At 37.4% G+C, this 17,374-nt stretch overlaps 1 protein-coding gene across 5 annotated transcripts; it reads left to right on the forward strand.

Moving 5' to 3' along the window:
- Positions 1-207: 207 nt before the first annotated feature.
- LOC104227165 (uncharacterized) lies at positions 208-11,166 on the forward strand. Of its 5 annotated transcripts, none has more exons than XM_009779332.2 (16): positions 208-529; positions 2,460-2,609; positions 3,699-3,782; positions 3,885-3,956; positions 4,051-4,122; positions 4,202-4,447; positions 4,652-4,762; positions 4,852-4,965; positions 6,191-6,307; positions 6,386-6,454; positions 6,633-6,736; positions 7,447-7,530; positions 7,661-7,748; positions 8,389-8,505; positions 10,215-10,396; positions 10,549-11,166. In XM_009779332.2, the coding sequence occupies exons 2-16, from the start codon at positions 2,496-2,498 to the stop codon at positions 10,832-10,834; spliced, it is 1,860 nt and encodes a 619-aa protein (XP_009777634.1). In that variant the 5' UTR covers positions 208-529; positions 2,460-2,495; the 3' UTR covers positions 10,835-11,166. The 5 variants fall into 5 exon arrangements, with proteins under 5 accessions (XP_009777634.1, XP_070028527.1, XP_070028526.1 ...); XM_009779333.2 differs by lacking the exon at positions 208-529 and adding an exon at positions 2,866-3,024 and having other exon boundaries at positions 2,475-2,609; XM_009779334.2 differs by lacking the exon at positions 208-529 and adding an exon at positions 2,861-3,024 and having other exon boundaries at positions 2,487-2,609.
- The last annotated feature ends 6,208 nt before the right edge of the window (positions 11,167-17,374 follow it).

The raw sequence follows: 17,374 nt of genomic DNA on the forward strand, positions 1-17,374 counted from the left end.
TAGGAGTGTAACCCGTTAAATTAGCAGTTTTCCGTTATTAAACAACTGAAGAGATCTATTATTACGTTGTATTCGTGAATACATGGTACGAATACATGTGAATACAATGGCTGACAGCTAGACTGCTCTTTTTTAGCTGATTTTTGCTATTGTATTCATGAATACAGTAGCTCGAATACATCAAATATAGTACCATAACAACTAAAAGGTAGCTACGGAAAGTAATTAAATATATGATAGCTATATAGAAAGTTAATAGCCACTGAACAATAGTCATTTCGAAAATTCCTCTATATTTAAGTAGCGGCTGTATCCAGCCAAATATGCTAAAAGCCCCAAGTCCTTTCGGAGCATCATGGGCCAATATCGGCCCAAACAATTCACGTCTATAGCGGGCGAGTCTTGAAATTAGCCAAATTGAACTTTCCTTCAGCTCTCCACTACCTGGCGTCGCTTTTGCTTCTCTAGCTCCTCCATCTCCCCCGACGCCGAATTCCTCATTTTTCTCCTTCTCCGGCGGAATCGAAGTGTATGCTCCTCTTTATCTCTCACTCTCTCTACATATTATCGTTTATCTGTCTGTCTCTAATACACAACGACAATCTTAGTTTATTTTTTTGGCCGCTATTTTACTGGAAAAAATGTTTTTTTTGGTGAATTGGACTATAATATTCTGTGTGCTCCCAGGATTTAAAGAAGCTTAACTCCAATATCTTAGTTTCCTGTGAGTTTTTACTAGTTAATATACTGGCCGGAATTTGTGACTGTGCAAGTTTTTGGCCAATATTGTCCCTTATATTTGAGGTTAGGTCTATTTTGGTCCATCAAATATAACCCTGACTCCTTTAAGTATGCTAAGTGGAGCACCTTTAGTCTCACTGACACACACAATGTGTTAAAAAAACTAACGATGTTACCCAACTCTAATTCATGAACCAAATCTTCTGCTCTGAAGCAAAATGTTTCCTCTCCTTAATGACACAAATTATCACTTTAATTCCTCATTTTTAGATAATGTCTTCTAAACTGACACACACATTGTGTTAAAAAAACTAACGCTGTTACCCAACTCTAATTCATGAACCAAATCTTCTGCTCTGAAGCAAAATGTTTCCTCTCCTTAATGACACAAATTATCACTTTAATTCCTCATTTTTAGATAATGTCTTCTAAAATTTTGACCTTGAAAATATCCCCTTCTGTGCCAGTTATCAACGAGAAAATGACACTGTATAGCCGCTGTAAAAATAATAGCCGAAAAAATGTATAAAATTTGTATATTTTTTTTTTGTATATATATACATTTTGTATGTTAATATACAAAAATTATACAAAATTTATATAAATTTTCGGCTACCAGATGTGAATAGTTTCTGGAACGGGCTAAAAGTGATAATACACCCTGGTTATTCGTTTGCTTCAATAATATGCCTAGAAGTGATCCTGGCAGCTGTATTTTTTTTTCAAATTTTAACTTTTCGTTTTGGAAAAATCAACCGAAATTTTTAAATGTATATATACGAAAATAAATATAAATTTTATATATTTTTTCGACTATTATTTTTATAGAAGCTATACAGTGTCATTTTCTCATTGAAAATTGCCACAGAAGGGGATATTCTCAAGGTCAAAATTTTAGAAGGCATTATCTAAAAATGAGGAATTAAAGTGATAATTTGTGTCATTAAGGAGAGGAAACGTTTTGCTTCAGAGCAGAAGATTTGCTTCATGAATCAGAGTTGGGTAACACCGTTAGTTTTTGAACACATTGTGTCAATGAGACTAAAGGTGCTCTACTTTAGCATACTTAAAGGACTAAATATGCACAAGGTTATATTTGAGGGACCAAAATAAACCTACCCTCAAAGATAAGGGACAATATTGGCCAAAAACACTGACTGTGCACTAATTGGACATTCGTTAAAATCAATTTTCTGTAAAAGCCTTTTATTTGTGCAACCATCAAATTGCTGATTCGTTGATTGAATAGGACTGTTTTGTATACTGGTTCCAGATGGGTATTATTGCTGGTTTGTATTGAGAAGGACTGGTGCTTTCTTGCTTGAATTGACAAGGGCTTAGTGGATTTTGCATCTATGGAGATAACAAGTTAAAATTTGAAAAGCTTAACGTGGTTTTAAGACTCAAAATCAATCTATGGTGTAGCATTTTCTTGAAGTCACTGGTGATGGACATCTTTACGATAATAAAATTTCCATAAAGATTAAAGTAATAGCTGTGAACTTATACCACTGTATAGTTCTGTAATTCGTGCTATGGTTTTCAGTATGTGCTGTTGTCTTGTTGATATATATCTTTTATTAAACAGACTTGAGTATTTTTAGCTGTTTCTTTTCTTGAATAAGCATTTTGATGAGTGATTCAAGGGTCTATGGCTGGTTACTATAGAACATTTTTTCCCTTGCTGATAATGTCTTTTCCGCATGATGATGTTTCAGAGGAAATTTCGGCAATATTCAACAGTATCAAATATAATGGGGATGGTATTACCAGCTGAGCAGGCAGGCTATGCTGAGATGGAGAATGTTGAGATTACGGATACAGAGTTGTTCTATCATGTTAGAGGTGCCCTTAAATCTGCTCTCCAGGTTGGTCTCTCTAAAAACATATTTTGAATAAAAATAAAACTATACACTGATAATTTCTTGGGTTGGGTTTGGATGCCCATGCCACTGCACGGGAAATCAAGTTTGAACTGTATGAATCAACAGATTGAATTTGTTTCGCCGCAACCCTTTGTTTCTCATTGTTTATTTTGGCTAAGTTACTCATCAAAAAATAAGAGGAAAAGTATCTTTCCTGCTAAGATGACTGTTTCAAATGTTTGCTTGAATACAAGCATAGGTGCTCCAGATTGATTGACCGTGGTTGTCTTCCTGTGGAAGATGTGACTAAAACTAAGAAATTGTCACATCAGATAGGGGCGTGCCTATTATCTACTGAGTATGAACTGTGCTCCAAGCTGGTCCTCGAGGATTTCTCCGTTAGAAAAAGATTGATGAGGTGAGGTGCATAAGCCTTGCATGAATTTGACTTTAGATAGAAAATGGAGGGAAATTGGTAGGGCTTTTGTGAAGGTGATGTATATTGAATTGAGAAGTAAGAGGGCTCAGGTTCGAGTATTATGCATCTGACGTGGTATTTTAACTGTTAATTTCTGAATGGACGTAGAAGTGGTTAGTTAGACATGTTCTCTTCTGCCCCTCTCTTACTCCCTATATGTTTCCTTTTTTTCCCTTTCTTTTTGGTTGGGAGGGCGGGGAGGAGGGCGTGGGGAGGGGGAGTGGTGGTGGTGAGTGGGACGTGACTTCTCTCATTTATATTCAGCAAGCACTTGCCAGAGAAATGTTTTCATTTATTCCTTGTGCTTAAATTACTGATTGTTTTTTGTCTGTTTCACTTTATTTACTTTCCTGGCACACTTATCTCATTTATATTCAGCAAGCCAAATGTTTTCACTTATTCCTTATGCTTAAATTACTGTTTTTTTTGTCTGTTTCACTTTATTTTTTTTCCTGGCAAACATCTTCACAGATGTGGGTTGTCTGTACCTTCCTAGTTGCTATTTTCACTGGTGCATCTTGTGCAGTTTTTATGAATTGTGCTTCTTTATAGTCTCCATATATTTGTTATAGCACTGCAGAGTGAATTTTATAGCTGAATGTTGCGTGTATTAGGGTGATCGGGACAAATATAACCAGCTTGTTGGGGTTATGCACTGTAAGGAACGCCTTGTACCCGAGGAGGTTGCCCTACTGGTGGTATGTTTCCTTGGAGATTGCACAGGCAATGCAATCACTTTTTGTGGTGGTTTCTTTTGCTTCATGTTTTAATTTTCATTTTGTTTGGTCTTCGCATTTCAGACATGTTTAAAAGCTTTGTCAGGATCAGTTTCTTGTCTAGACATTGTTCATCATCAAAGTCTCCTTTCATCTGTAAGTTCTAAGTAGCTGTATTAACAGTCTGCATCTTTTATATAAGAATAGAAGTTGGTAAGCTTGTATACTTAAATGTCTTATTCGCCTCCAGATTTTAGGAATGAGCATGTGGAACTATGGGACTGATGTAATGGATGCTTTGATGGAATTACTTATATCCTTGGTATGTGGCTTTAGTGCTGCAATCTTCCATGTTTGTGTCTAATTGTGTCTATGATCATGAGTCTTCTCCTATTCTGTAGGCTACATCCGGTGGGCAGTATGTCGATTTGTGCTTGGAAATGCTTGTGAACAATTTTGTGCCGCCTCCTTCATTCATATCATTGTTGAATCAGCCACGTGGCATACTACGAAAGGGCCAAGTCATTGATCGTGTCCATTCAACTTTAATAGACATTGCAGAGTTAGTTCCTCTCTCCCCCTTGAGACTTGAGAAGATAGTAAAGGAGAAGATGCAGAAGATGCCAATCAATTACACAAAGGAACCAGTAAGTGCAGATACATGCTTTCTTTACAAAGAAGATTCTTCCACCATGCAGCTTATTAAATGTTCTGGTTCTAGTGACATTTTTTTGAATTAGTGAACCTTGCATCACCAGAACCTTTTGTTGATAATCTATTTCTTTTGTGTTGTCCTCCTTATTGCTGGAAGCTCCTAAATTCTTATCCATGTTTTTTTTCTTTGCCTGAAGTTCATCATGGCATATGTGGAGAACATGTTAAAACTGGAGGGTGGAGCAATTGGTGGTCTTGTTGGGGGAACTATGCTTGTGGCAATTATGGATTGGCTGATAGATTTGGATGTAAGTTGTTTGAAATTGAAGCTTCGCTCTGTCACTGTGTAGAAGTTGTTGCATTAACTTATCTTTCTTCTTGTCCTTGAGTTTCTTAGGTAGACATTGCATGGGATGAAATCTTAAATGAGGATTTCACCAAATGCATCTTTGATATGGAGCTGGAAGATCTGGATGGTCCAGTAGATGACGGTCAGCAAGATGGTGACCAGGTGATTTTCATCTTTTTACTGATATTCTTCTGTATGTTAGTGTTGCCAACTTGCCATTGCCACTAGTGTTGTTTCTTTGACTCTTTTTTTTTCTGGGATAGTGCGGTTGATGGTGATATACGTTTTCATTTCTTTTGAAGCTGAGAATAAGAAAATCACGTATCTGTGTAAAGATATTAATGTTGCAGTTATTTGGTTCACTTTGCGTTGTCTCTAGCCGGAAAAGCTTTTATGAGGGTAGTATGGAAGGAAAGAAATAGGAGATCATTACAAGTGGGTGACACTTGAGAGTGATTTTGTACATGTCCAGAGTAGTCTTGTGCCTCTAGTTTATTTTTGGTGCACACTTGATTCCTGTTTGTATAGATGATTGGGTGAATTTTGTACAGAACCATGTTTAGCCTAGCTTTCTCTACTTTTTGGTATACTATGTGTATATGGGGATTTCCCAATATTTATAGAATCATATACCTTATAACAAAATATGGTCTTAATCTTGAAGAATCCAAGTAGTTAAAGAATACCTGATGATTCAGAAGAGGACTTCATAACATTTCTCTTTAAATCTGAGTCAACCTTGAGAAAAATTTGCCTTGTCAATATTGTGTGAACTCTGACCAGCATTTAAGTGGTCAAGAGTACTATTTTCTTCCGAATTATTTTCCTTAATAAAGGTCATATTTCCCACAGTTCTATTTTCACCCTTCCCGTATTCGTCTACCGACATTTCCTTTTTCATGGTGTTGATCTTCTGATCAAAAGATTGTATACAATTGGATTAGGGTCCAGTATATTCAAAATTGTCATCAATTAGAGAGAATTACAATACCGTATTACCGGCTTTGGCAAGATTTTTTATTTTTGTTCTTGTAAATGGTTATTTTTTCATGTGGTGTGCGGTTGTATCCCTTTCTCCACTTTTTGGTCAAGCTAGTATTTGATTGTATCTTGTATAAATACAATACACTAGGCATATCGAAAGTACTTATTATAAGGAAAATACAAAGAAAATAAGTAGCTTTGAGCTGATGATTGATCGAATTCTGTTAAAAATTTTCATCTCTCTTTGATTCTTTTATAAGTAAAATTATTAGAGCGGTCACCAGAAGCTCGATCTGCTGACCACAAGGTTAAGAGCATTGCACTCTACAGACTGAGCTCATCCATCTTTTTGATTTGGTTTTTGCCATCATTCTTTATATACTAACTATCTTTTTACTCTCAGCTCCGAATTTCTTGGATGGAACGGCTTGGAAATGCCAGTGCTCAAAAATTGGATAGCTTGATGGTGCTTACCTTTGAACACCTTAACTTTTGCCAAGAGAGTGGACGCCTGAGTCAGGTAAACTGGACGCATCAGTGTCTAGTTTCTAACTCTTACATACTTTTCTTACATGCAGTTGTCTTTCATATGTTGTAGGTTTTTGAGACTCTTCTCCAGTCTTTTCAGCATACTGTTTTGACAGCATACAAGTCTAAATTTGCCCAGGTAACATGCGTAATATCATCTCTGACACTTGGGCTAGTCTTTCATTTAGTGTACTCGTTCATTTCCAGCACTTCTCGAACTTGATGTACACTATTCTTCTTAGTTTCTTTTTCTTACTTCTATGTGTACCTTCTTGCCCTTTTGAAAATTAAACTTAAACTTCTTGCTGATATTGCAGTTTGTCATGTTTTATGCCTGTACCCTGGATCCTGAAAACTGCGGCAGGAGATTTGCTGATACACTATTTGATATATTTAAGAGCAGTATCTATCCACAATGGAGGTGAGGATTATAGAGTTTCGAATCTTTGGCTTCTTTTTCTTGCTTTTCCCGCCTGTTGCACCCTGACACCGTATTGTTGATCAATTAGCTTAGTCATATCTTATGGATACACAAGCAACTGCTCGCTCAGTTTGCTATTCAATCTGATTGTTTAGAGGATTGCACTTTATGTAAATGGGTCAATGGGCTTAGGATTCTTTCATCTTTGAACGTAATTATGGAAGCTAATGAATAGTCTGTACTCCCTGTTTATAGATATATTTATTGTAATTTTGAATTCAACTGTCCCCTCTTTTTTGAATTTTGTTGGGACACTGCTTGGGGTCTCAACATTGGTCCCTCTATGATCCTGTCACTGAATTTACATGCACTCAGAGTAGTATTCTGTACTAAGACTAGCCGACTTTATGCATATGCTGTTTAGATAACATGCCATCAAATAGTGGTCCTTAAAAGTCATAGATTACTGTGCTTAAGTATCTTTTCAGTTGTGTTGGATAAGACAAATAGAAGTACTGAAAGTCATTGTCATTTCCTTGTCAGAAGGTAATGAAGTGCTTCTCGGTGATCTTGTTTTTTCAATTTCAAATGCTACTGAACAGATTTGATACTCTCTGGGAGTGGATAAATTTGATAGCTCTTTGCTTGCTAGTTATACATTTTCTCATGGTTGTTGGGAGGTAGTAATACTTTTATTGTTTTTTTTGCAGAATGAGTGCTGTTGCCTATCTTGCTAGTTATTTGGCTCGTGCAAAGTTTTTGTCTATCTCATCTGTTGCTGAATATGTAGAAAGGTTTACTCGATGAACCTAACCATCTTCCTTTGCACACAATACTTTATAGTTGTAAGTTGCTCCCCCTGGTCAGTAATAAATTGAGGCACATCCCAAGTCATGGATTTCTTTCTTTTTGTGCGAGGATCAGTTTGGTTGAATGGTGTTCCACTTATTGCTCCAACCAGAGTGGTGGCATCAATCCAAAAGCTCACAAGGAATTCTATGCTGGGTGCCAGGTATTTGACAGCTTTGATGTAGTCAAAACCTTTAATGGTCTGCCCCACTCCCTCACACAGACAGATCCTTGTTCATTTTTGTGAAGTTATTTGTGGTGGTTTCTATTTTTAGGTGAAAGAATGACTATTATACTATTGTACTGTCAATCTTGAGACCAAGAGAATAGATCAGTGTCAATTCTGTAATCAGCAAATGATTCTCTTCAAGTACTCTTGGTATTGGTTGTTATATTGTTTCAGGAGTGCAGGGCTTTTTTCTGTTGTTAGTGTGGAATTAAGTAAAGGCTTTCCGAATTATATTCCTGGGGCTAATTTTATTTATATACCATGTGAGTGCTGGGAAGGGGAAAGGAAAGTGTTGGAAAGTTAACTTCCATATTTTGTGCATTGGGGGAAACTTTGAGACTTTGAGAAACTTTGAGAGAAGTGGTTAAAGACTTTGAGAGAAGTTTCCCGTATTGTGGGAAACTTTGAGAGAAGTGGTTAAAGACTTTTTCTTTAAAAAGACTTCTTCCAACTTTAATTTTGCAAAACATGTAGGGAACTTGAAGAAAATTTTAACTTTACTTTAGCACAAAATTTTCAGAAGCTTCGTTAACATCTAAACAAATTGTTACTGATTCTGTTCATTGTACTGCAGGCCATGATGTACATACTTTGTTTTCGCATGAGATCAATGCTTGCTTATCCTCGTATCAGGTCACGGCTCTCAAAGCACATAGAGGATATCCTGAGGCATCCATTGAGCCCATTAATGGTAATGCATTCACACACACACACACTCTATCTCTCTATGGATTTCTTTTGTTTTGTATTTTATTTTTATTTTTTATTAGTTCGTGCGGATAGACTATTCGTGCTGTAAGCTTAGAGAGCATAAGAAAAATAAATTTGAGTGAGATTAGGTGATTCTATGGAATTACAGTGCTTTTAGATTTAGAGGTTAGACAGACCATGTTGCATGGGATAGAGTGTTGGCAGGTCAAGAATTCTCATGTCTAGAAGATGAGAGTAGCTGAAATGAGGATATTGAGATGGATGTATGAGCATACTAGGTTAGATTAGATTAGGAATGAAGTTATTCGGGATAAGGTGGGAGTGGCCCCTCGGGAGGATAAGATGCGGGAGACCGGAGACGAGGCTGAGATGGTTCGGGCATGTTAAGAGGAGAGGCTCAGAAGCCCCAGGTAGGAGGTGTGAGAGGTTGACCTTGGTGGGTATGAGGAGTAGAGGTAGGCCAATGAAGTCTTAGGTATATGTGATATAGAGGTAGGCCTAAGAAGTCTTGGGTATAGGTGATTAGGCGTGATATGACACAGCTGGAGGTTACTGAGGACATGACCCTTGATAGGAGGGTGTAGAGGTCGAGGATTAGGATAGAAGGTTAGTAGACAGTCGAACGATTCCCTTTGTCTTCCTTAGTTCGATAGCGTTAGTGTTAATTTATTATCCCTTTATTCTTAGATTGCTATTACTACCATTTAATCGCAACCTTGGCTTCTGTAGTCTTTTTATCTTGTTGCTTCGGTCCTCTTTTTATCTTGTTGTTAATACTTGTTGCCATTACTTATTTTATCTTTTCTTTTAGCCGAGGATCTTTCAGAAACAACCTCTCCGCCTTCAAGGGTAGGGGTAAGGCTCCGTACATCTCACCCTTCCCAGATCCCACCCCCACTTGGGGGAATTCACTAGTTTTTTTTTTGTTGCTGTTAGATATAGAGGTTCCGTCGTTCGGAAAATGGTTAGATGCAGATTCAAAACAAAACTAAAATAGAGGATTTTTTTTGGGGGGGGGGGGGGGGGGGGATTTTGTCAAAGTGATACAAATTCTACAGAATTGTTGTAATACCAGCAAGTTTCAGGGAACTGAAATGTTGGGCTGATCATATCAATGGGATGCGTTGCAGACATTAAGATGGATGTGCAACCAGCATAATTAGGCAAGACTAGGACTGATCGCCATTAACAAAAGCAAAGATTGATCGAGATGGTATGATAATGTCTTCCACCTCCAAATACACTCATTCGTGTGTGACATTGTGATGATTAAAGGTGTTAACTAAAGTCATATGAAGCAAACTTTCAAAAACTTAAAATCTCTTGGGATTCATGCGGATTACCGAAGAACAGAACATAGTGGAAACTAGATTGATATTGAGGTCTATTCATTGTTGGTTTCATATTGCATAGTCCGGTATTTGTAAGTATTGTTTTGAGTTCGGTTAGATATTTGATAGCCGATCCCAACTAGTTTGTGATTGTACTGTTGTACAAGTTCATTCTGTATTTTCTTTGATATTAGTGCTCTCTAACGTAGCCAATAGTTGTATATCTTTCTCTGTTAGTGGATTCTGTACCAGTCTCCAATAAAATATTTTTTAACAGGTATGCTTGCCATCAGTAGTGAAAGAATTCCTTTGGTTGGCAAAAGTAACTAATCTTGATGTTCCTCATACTTTTTAACAGGTATGCTTGCCATCAGTAGTGAAAGAATTTCTTCGGTTGGCAAAAGTAACTAATCTTGATGTGCCTGATAACTTTGTATCAAGTGGTCTGCTCGAGTCTGATCTTTCAATCTCTTTTGGTGGTAGAGAGAGGCTTGACATGTTTTTCCCATTTGATCCTTGTCTGCTATTGAGATCTGACAGGTTTGTTTCTACATTGGACTATTGATTTCTCAAGTGCATTAATTGGGTTGATCTTGATTGGATATTCAAGTACCTTGGGAGATAATATTTGTTCTGCTAATTGTATTAATTAGTATGTTCTTATGTCTCATCTCTTATTATATGTTTTGAAGATTCATCCGGCCAAATTTTGTGTACTGGTCAATGGTTCGGAGCTCATATGACAATGATGATGATGAGGGTACTAGTGATGAAGACGATGTTGAAATTTGTACTGCAGGGAAGGGGATGAATATAGCTGATGGAGTCGCCCGAAGTTATGATCAGGATCTCGATGAATTTGATCTTGAAATGAGCAAAATGTCCATAACACCTAAAGTTGCTCAATGGTTTGGAGGTGAATTACGACCTGATATGCAGATGCCTTCAAGAATCAGACCATGTCCGGAGTCCTTGTAGAGATTAATCTGCCTGTTTGATTGTCGTGAAAAAGAGGAAATGCTTGCCCTTGCATGACAAGAGTCGGACCATGCCATTAAGAGTTGGAAATGCTTGTCCTCGACCTTGGTTGGCCATGAGCAACACGTGAAGATAATGCAATATTTCCTGCCTGCTTCACATCCCATGAAATGTTAGAGGTCAATTTTGTATTTATAGCAAAAGCTATTTGTAATATGTAGCAATAGTCGTTCCGATTATCAGAATTAATGGTGAAAAAGGTAAAGTTCTCTTGTATTTTCTTGTGGGTGTTAATACATTACGCCTAATATAAGTGTGTCCATATTTAGAAATGTAATGCTCCAGGCGAAGAGTGCAAAACATCTATATTTTCTCTAATCTCACTTTTATAGTATAAACTAGTTAAATTACCCGCGCGAAATAAAGAAAAAAAATTAAAATTAATAAATATTTATGTCATAATATTTGTAAAATTCTTGTTAATGTTTACTAGATAAATCATATTATTAATTAACAGAAGAAGAAACTTTTTTTTCCCCTTAACATAAATTGATCATAATCAAATAAATAGTCCAAAAGAGAGAAATGGCCATAGAAGCGCTAAACTCACTACCATAATAAGTTTCACAGGTCATGTGAATGTAGTGCCAATTTACGGATTGTTCAATAAGGAAAATGAGGAGAGAAAAAAAAGATCCTACGTTGCAGATCGATAAGTCAGTACTCAATACATTCCTAACAACTATAGGACTATCTGGTTCAACTTACATCTTGTTTGGATGGTTGTTACCCATTGTATCGTATCGTATTGTTACTTTAAATACAATATTTGTTTTGATTGTTACTTAAATTTTATTGTACCGTATCGTTAAATCCATCGTTACATAACGACGAAATGTGCCACTTTATGTAACGACCGATTTGGTGTGGTCGCGTCGTTACCTTGTCTTTTTCTCTCAATCTCACCCTTTATTATTATTAAATTATTTTATTTTATCATTTACCCTACTTTTTTATATAGTAATTTTACCTTGTATCATAATTTTTCTTTATAATATTGCAAGTTTATTCTTCATATTGTTGGTGCGTGATATCATGAAATGATGGCAAACGACACAATCTATTCAAACATTGTATTTATCAAACGATACAGTACAGTACAATACAATATGATATGATACATTATGAAACGATGTGTAACAACCATCCAAACAAGTTGTTAATCTTACATTGTCAACCAGATAAATAGTAAAAGGAGTTATAACTTTCTAATCAATAGTGTACTCTAGCAACTATGCAAAATTGTCTAACGTCCACCTCTTATAAAAGATAAAAAGCACATGCAAAAAGGAAATATAAGAAATGATATTAAGTGCTGGAATATAAGAAAACCAAGGTAGCATACCTGATAACCAAGTACGTACTCATAGTCCATTCGTTGTAAAATTTCAATCAAATAGATACAAACATTGGGTATCTATAGCATCCCTTTATAGCCATCCAGGTTTCATTTCAGTTACAATTGTTTATTCACACGGATGTTTAATGTGCAGTTACACAAATATTGGGTCAGTTACAGACCTTTGGGCTTATTCAATAAAAGTAATAAACGTTGTTATCCAGGTACTAATTATTTGACGAAGAGAAAAGTACATTAAATGCATTTGGACAAATTTATTTTGTAAAAACAAAACGGCTTGGAGATATATTGTAACTGAAAGATGTGTACTTAACAAAAGAAAAATGGGAAATAAGTGGGAAATATCAAAAAAATGAGAAAAAGATAAATAGCAATTCTAGTCTAAGAGATGTGCCAAGTCAACATTTGTTTTCCCTATTATATATATATATATATATATGTTATTTAATTCTCTACCCTTATAATTTAGTGCTGATACCATACGAAAACTTTACAACGTAATTCAAGTTTATGGCCTTAAAACGCTAACAAATGAGTAATAAGCATGGCGAGGCAGTGACTATTGTTCCTTAGGTTATTTTTTATTGTTCGAAAAATATTTGAGGCGATCCGGGTTCAATCGCCTTGGCCTATATAGAAGGCGTGGGCTATAGCATATGAAAATTAGGGAATCAGGCGGAATTTCAATTTTATGTCCCTAAAACGCTAAAAAAATGAGGAACGGTCATGGCGAGGCGGTGAATATTGTTCTTTAGGTCATTTTTAATGGTCCAAAAAAATATTTAGGCAATTTGTGTCTGGGCGCTCGGGCCCATGCAGAAGGCGTAGGTATAATACACGAAAAATTTGGAATCAGGCGGAATTCAAGTTTTATGGCCCTAAAACCCCAAACAACGAGGAACGGTCATGGCGAGGCGGTGACTAATTGCTTAGGTCGTATTTGATAGTTTGGCAAAATCTTGGCACCCTGGCCCATGTAGATAGCGTGAGTTATAACATACGAAAATCTGGGAATTAGGTAGAATTCTGGGTTTATGGCTTTAATACGCCAAGAAATGAGGAACGACCATGGCGAAGCGGTGACTATTGTTCTTTAGATCGTTTTTTATGGTCTGGGAAACTTTTAGGTGACCCGCGTATGATTGCCCAAACCCATGCAGATGGCGTGAGCTATAACACACGAAAGTCTGGGAACCAGGAGGAATTCCAATTTTATAGCCCTAAAACGCCAAAAAACAATGAATGGTCATGGCGAGGTGGTGACTATTATTCCTTAGCTGTTTTTATGGTCTCGGAAAGTTTTAAGCGATCCAGGTCTAATCGTCCAATCCCATGTAGATGGCGTGGGTTATCGCATACAAAAGTCTAAGAATCAGGCATAATTCTAGTTTTATGGCCTAAAACGCCAAAAAACGAGGAACGATCATGGCAAGGCGGTGACTATTGTTCCTTAGGTAGTTTTTATGGTCCAGAAAAATTTTAGGCGATCTGGGTCAGGATGCCCGGACCCATGTAGATGGCGTGGGTTATACCACATAAAAATTTGAGAATCGGACGGAATTCCAGTTTTATTGTCCTTAAAAGCCAAAAAACGAGGAACAATCGTGGCGAGACAGTGACTATTGTTTCTTAGGTAGTTTCTGATGGTCCGGTAAAATTTAAGGCGGTCCAGGTCAGGTAGCCTGGGCCCATGCAGATGGTTGGGCTATAGCACAAAAAAATCTAAGAATCGGGCGAAATTCTAGTTTTATGGCCCTAAAACGCCAAAAACAAGGAACGGTCATGTCGAGGTAGTGAATATTGTTCCTTAGGTCGTTTTAGGTGATCTAGCAAAATTTTAGGCGATCCGGGTCCGATTGCCTTAGCCCAGCCAGATGGCGTAGGTTATAGCACACGAAAATTTGCGAATCCGGAAGAATTCCAAATTTATAGCCCTAAAATACAAAAAAACGAGCAATGATCATGGCGAGGTGGTGACTATTTTTTCTTAGGTCATTTTTTATGGTCCGATAAAATTTTAGGTAATTTGGGTATGATCGCCCGGGCCTATGCAAATAGTGTAAGTTATACACAAATCTGGGAATCAGGCGAAATTCTAGTTTTATGAACCTAAAACTTAAAACAACGAGGAAAGGTCATGGGGGGCAGTGATTATATTTCCTTAGGTCGTGTTTGATGATCCGACAAAATTTTAGGGGATCTAGGCTCGGATGCCTGGGCCCATGCAGATGGCGTGGGCTATATCACATGACAATATCGAAATCATGTAGAATTCCAATTTTATGGCCCTAAAAGACCAATAAACAAGAAACAGTCATGGCGAGGTGGTGACTATTGTTCCTTAGGTCATTTTTATGGTCCGACAAAAGTTTAGGCGATACAGGTCTGGTCGTCTGGGCCCATGTAGATATGGACTATAGTACACGAAAATCTAAAAACGAGCGGAATTCCAGTTCTATGGCCCTAAGACGCAAAAAATGAGGAACAGTCATGGCGAGACGATGACTATTATTCCTTAGGTTTTTTTATCGTCTCGCAAAAATTTAGGCGATTCGGATCCGGTCGCCCAGGCCCATGAAGATGGCTTGGGCTATAACACATGAAAATCTGGGAATCGTGCGGAATTTCAGTTTTATGGCCCTAAAATACAAAAAATGAGGAACAATCATGGTGAGGCAGCGACTATTGTTCCTTAGGTCATTTTTATGATCTGGCAAATTTTAAACGATCTGGGTTCTATCGCCTGGGCCCATTCAGATGACGTTGGCTATGACACATGAAAATCTAGGAATTGGACGAAATTATAGTTTTATCGTCCTAAAAAAAAGAAAAAAGAAGGAACAGTCATAACGAGGCGGTGAACATTGTTCCTTAGGTTGTTTTTGATTGTCCGATAAAATTTTTGCGATCCGTGTCTGGATGCCTGGATTCTTCCAGATGGTGTAAGCTATAGCACACAAAAAATTGAGAATCAGGCGAAGTTCTAGTTTTATGGCTCTAAAATGCCAAAAAATAAGGAATGGTCATGGCGAGACGGTGACTACTGTTTATTAGGTTATTTTTATGGTCCGACAAAATTTTAGGCGATCGGGGTCCAGTCGCCCGGGCCCATGCAGTTGGCATGGGCTATAACACACGAAATTCTAGGAATCGGGTGAAATTCTAGTTTTATGGCCCTAAAACGCGAAAAACAAGGAACGATCATGGTAAGACGATGACTATTATTTCTTAGGATGTTTTTGATGGTTCCGCAAAAGTTTGGGCAATACGGGTCCGGGCGCCTGAGCCCATGCTGATGGCGTGGGATATAGCCTACGAAAATCTGGGAATCAAGCGAAATTCTAATTTTATGGCCCTAAAACTTAAAGAATCGAGGAACGGTCATGGCGAAGTAGTGACTATTATTCCTTAGGTCATTATTTATGGTCCGACAGAATTTTAGGCGATCCGAGTCTGGACGCCGGGGACCATGCAGATGGTGTGAGCTATAGCACATAAAAATCTAGAAATCAGACGAAATTCCAGTTTTATGACCCTAAAACGCCAAAAAATGAGGAACGGACATGGTGAGGCGGTGATTAATGTTCCTTACGTTGTTTTTGATGATCCGGCAAAATTTTAGGCGATTGGGGTTCAGTTGTCCGGGCCCATACAAATAGCGTGGGCTGTAGCACACGAAAATCTTGAAATCGGGTGGAATTCCAGTTTTATGGCCCTCAAACTTAAAAGAATGAGGATTGGTCATAGCGAGGCGGTGATTGTCGCAAATTCCAATCACCCAAATTCATGCAGATGTCGTAGACTGTAGTACACGAAAATTTGAGAACCATGTTGAATTCGTGTTTTATGGCGCTACAAAGTCAAAAAATAAGGATCAGCCATGGCGAAGCGATGACTATTGTTCACTATTTCATTTTTTATGGGCCCATAAAATTTAAGGAGATTCGAGGTCGGTTGGCCAAATTCATGTAGATGGCGTGGACTATTGCACACGAAAATCTGGCAATCATCCTAAATTCCTATTTTATGGCCCTAAACGCCAAAATGATGAACGGTCATGACGAAATGATAACTACTACTATTCATTAAGTCATTTTTTATGAGCATGCAAGATTTTAGGAGATTCGGGGCGAGTTGCCCGAATTCATGTAGATGGCGTGGACTATAGCACACAAAAAACTGGGGATCATCTTGAATTCCTATTTTATGGCCTAATACACCAAAAAAATGATGAACGTTATTGTTCATTAGATCGTTTTTATGGGCCCACAAAATTTTAGGAGATTCGAGGTCGATCGCCCAAATTCGTGGATTGTAACACACAAAAAATATGAGAATAGTCCTGAATTCCTATTTTATAGCCTTAAATCGCTAAAAATAAGGAACGATCATGGCGAAACGATGACTATTGTTCGTTAGATCATTTTTTATGAGCCCGCAAAATTTTAGGAGATTCAGGACCACCCACACAAATTCATGCAGATGGCGTGGGCTATAGCACACGAAAATATGTGAATCATCATGAATTCCTATTTTATGGCCTTAAAATGCCAAAACAAACTAAAAGTCATGGTGAAGCAACAAGTATTGGTCACTAGGTCATTTCTTATGTACTAATACACATGAAAAAGTAGATATAATCACAAATTCGTGTTGTATGACCACAAAACACTAAAAAATAAACATGAAAGTCGTGGCGAAGCAATCAGTATGGATCACTAGGCCGTTTTCTATGGACATACAAAATTTCAGGTCAATCAGAATCCCTTAAAAATTCTACAAAATCAACATGGACTAATATACCTGAAAGAATAGATATAATCATAAATTCGTATTGCATACTCCCCAAAACACCAAAAGATGAACCCTAAAATCATAGCGAAGTGATGAGTATTGGTCACTACACCGTTTCTTGTGGATCTACGAAATTTCAGGCCAATTAGAGTCTGTCAAAGAAATTCTACAAAATCGATATGGACTAATACACACGAAAAAGTGGATATAATCACATATTGTATGCCCACAAATAATAGACTCGAAAATCACGACTATAGATCTACGAAATTTCAGGCCAATCGAATTCTATCAAAACAATTCTACAAAATCAGCATATACTAATA

This window comes from Nicotiana sylvestris, chromosome 4 (genome assembly GCF_000393655.2).
Source record: "Nicotiana sylvestris chromosome 4, ASM39365v2, whole genome shotgun sequence".
NCBI lineage: Eukaryota > Viridiplantae > Streptophyta > Magnoliopsida > Solanales > Solanaceae > Nicotiana > Nicotiana sylvestris.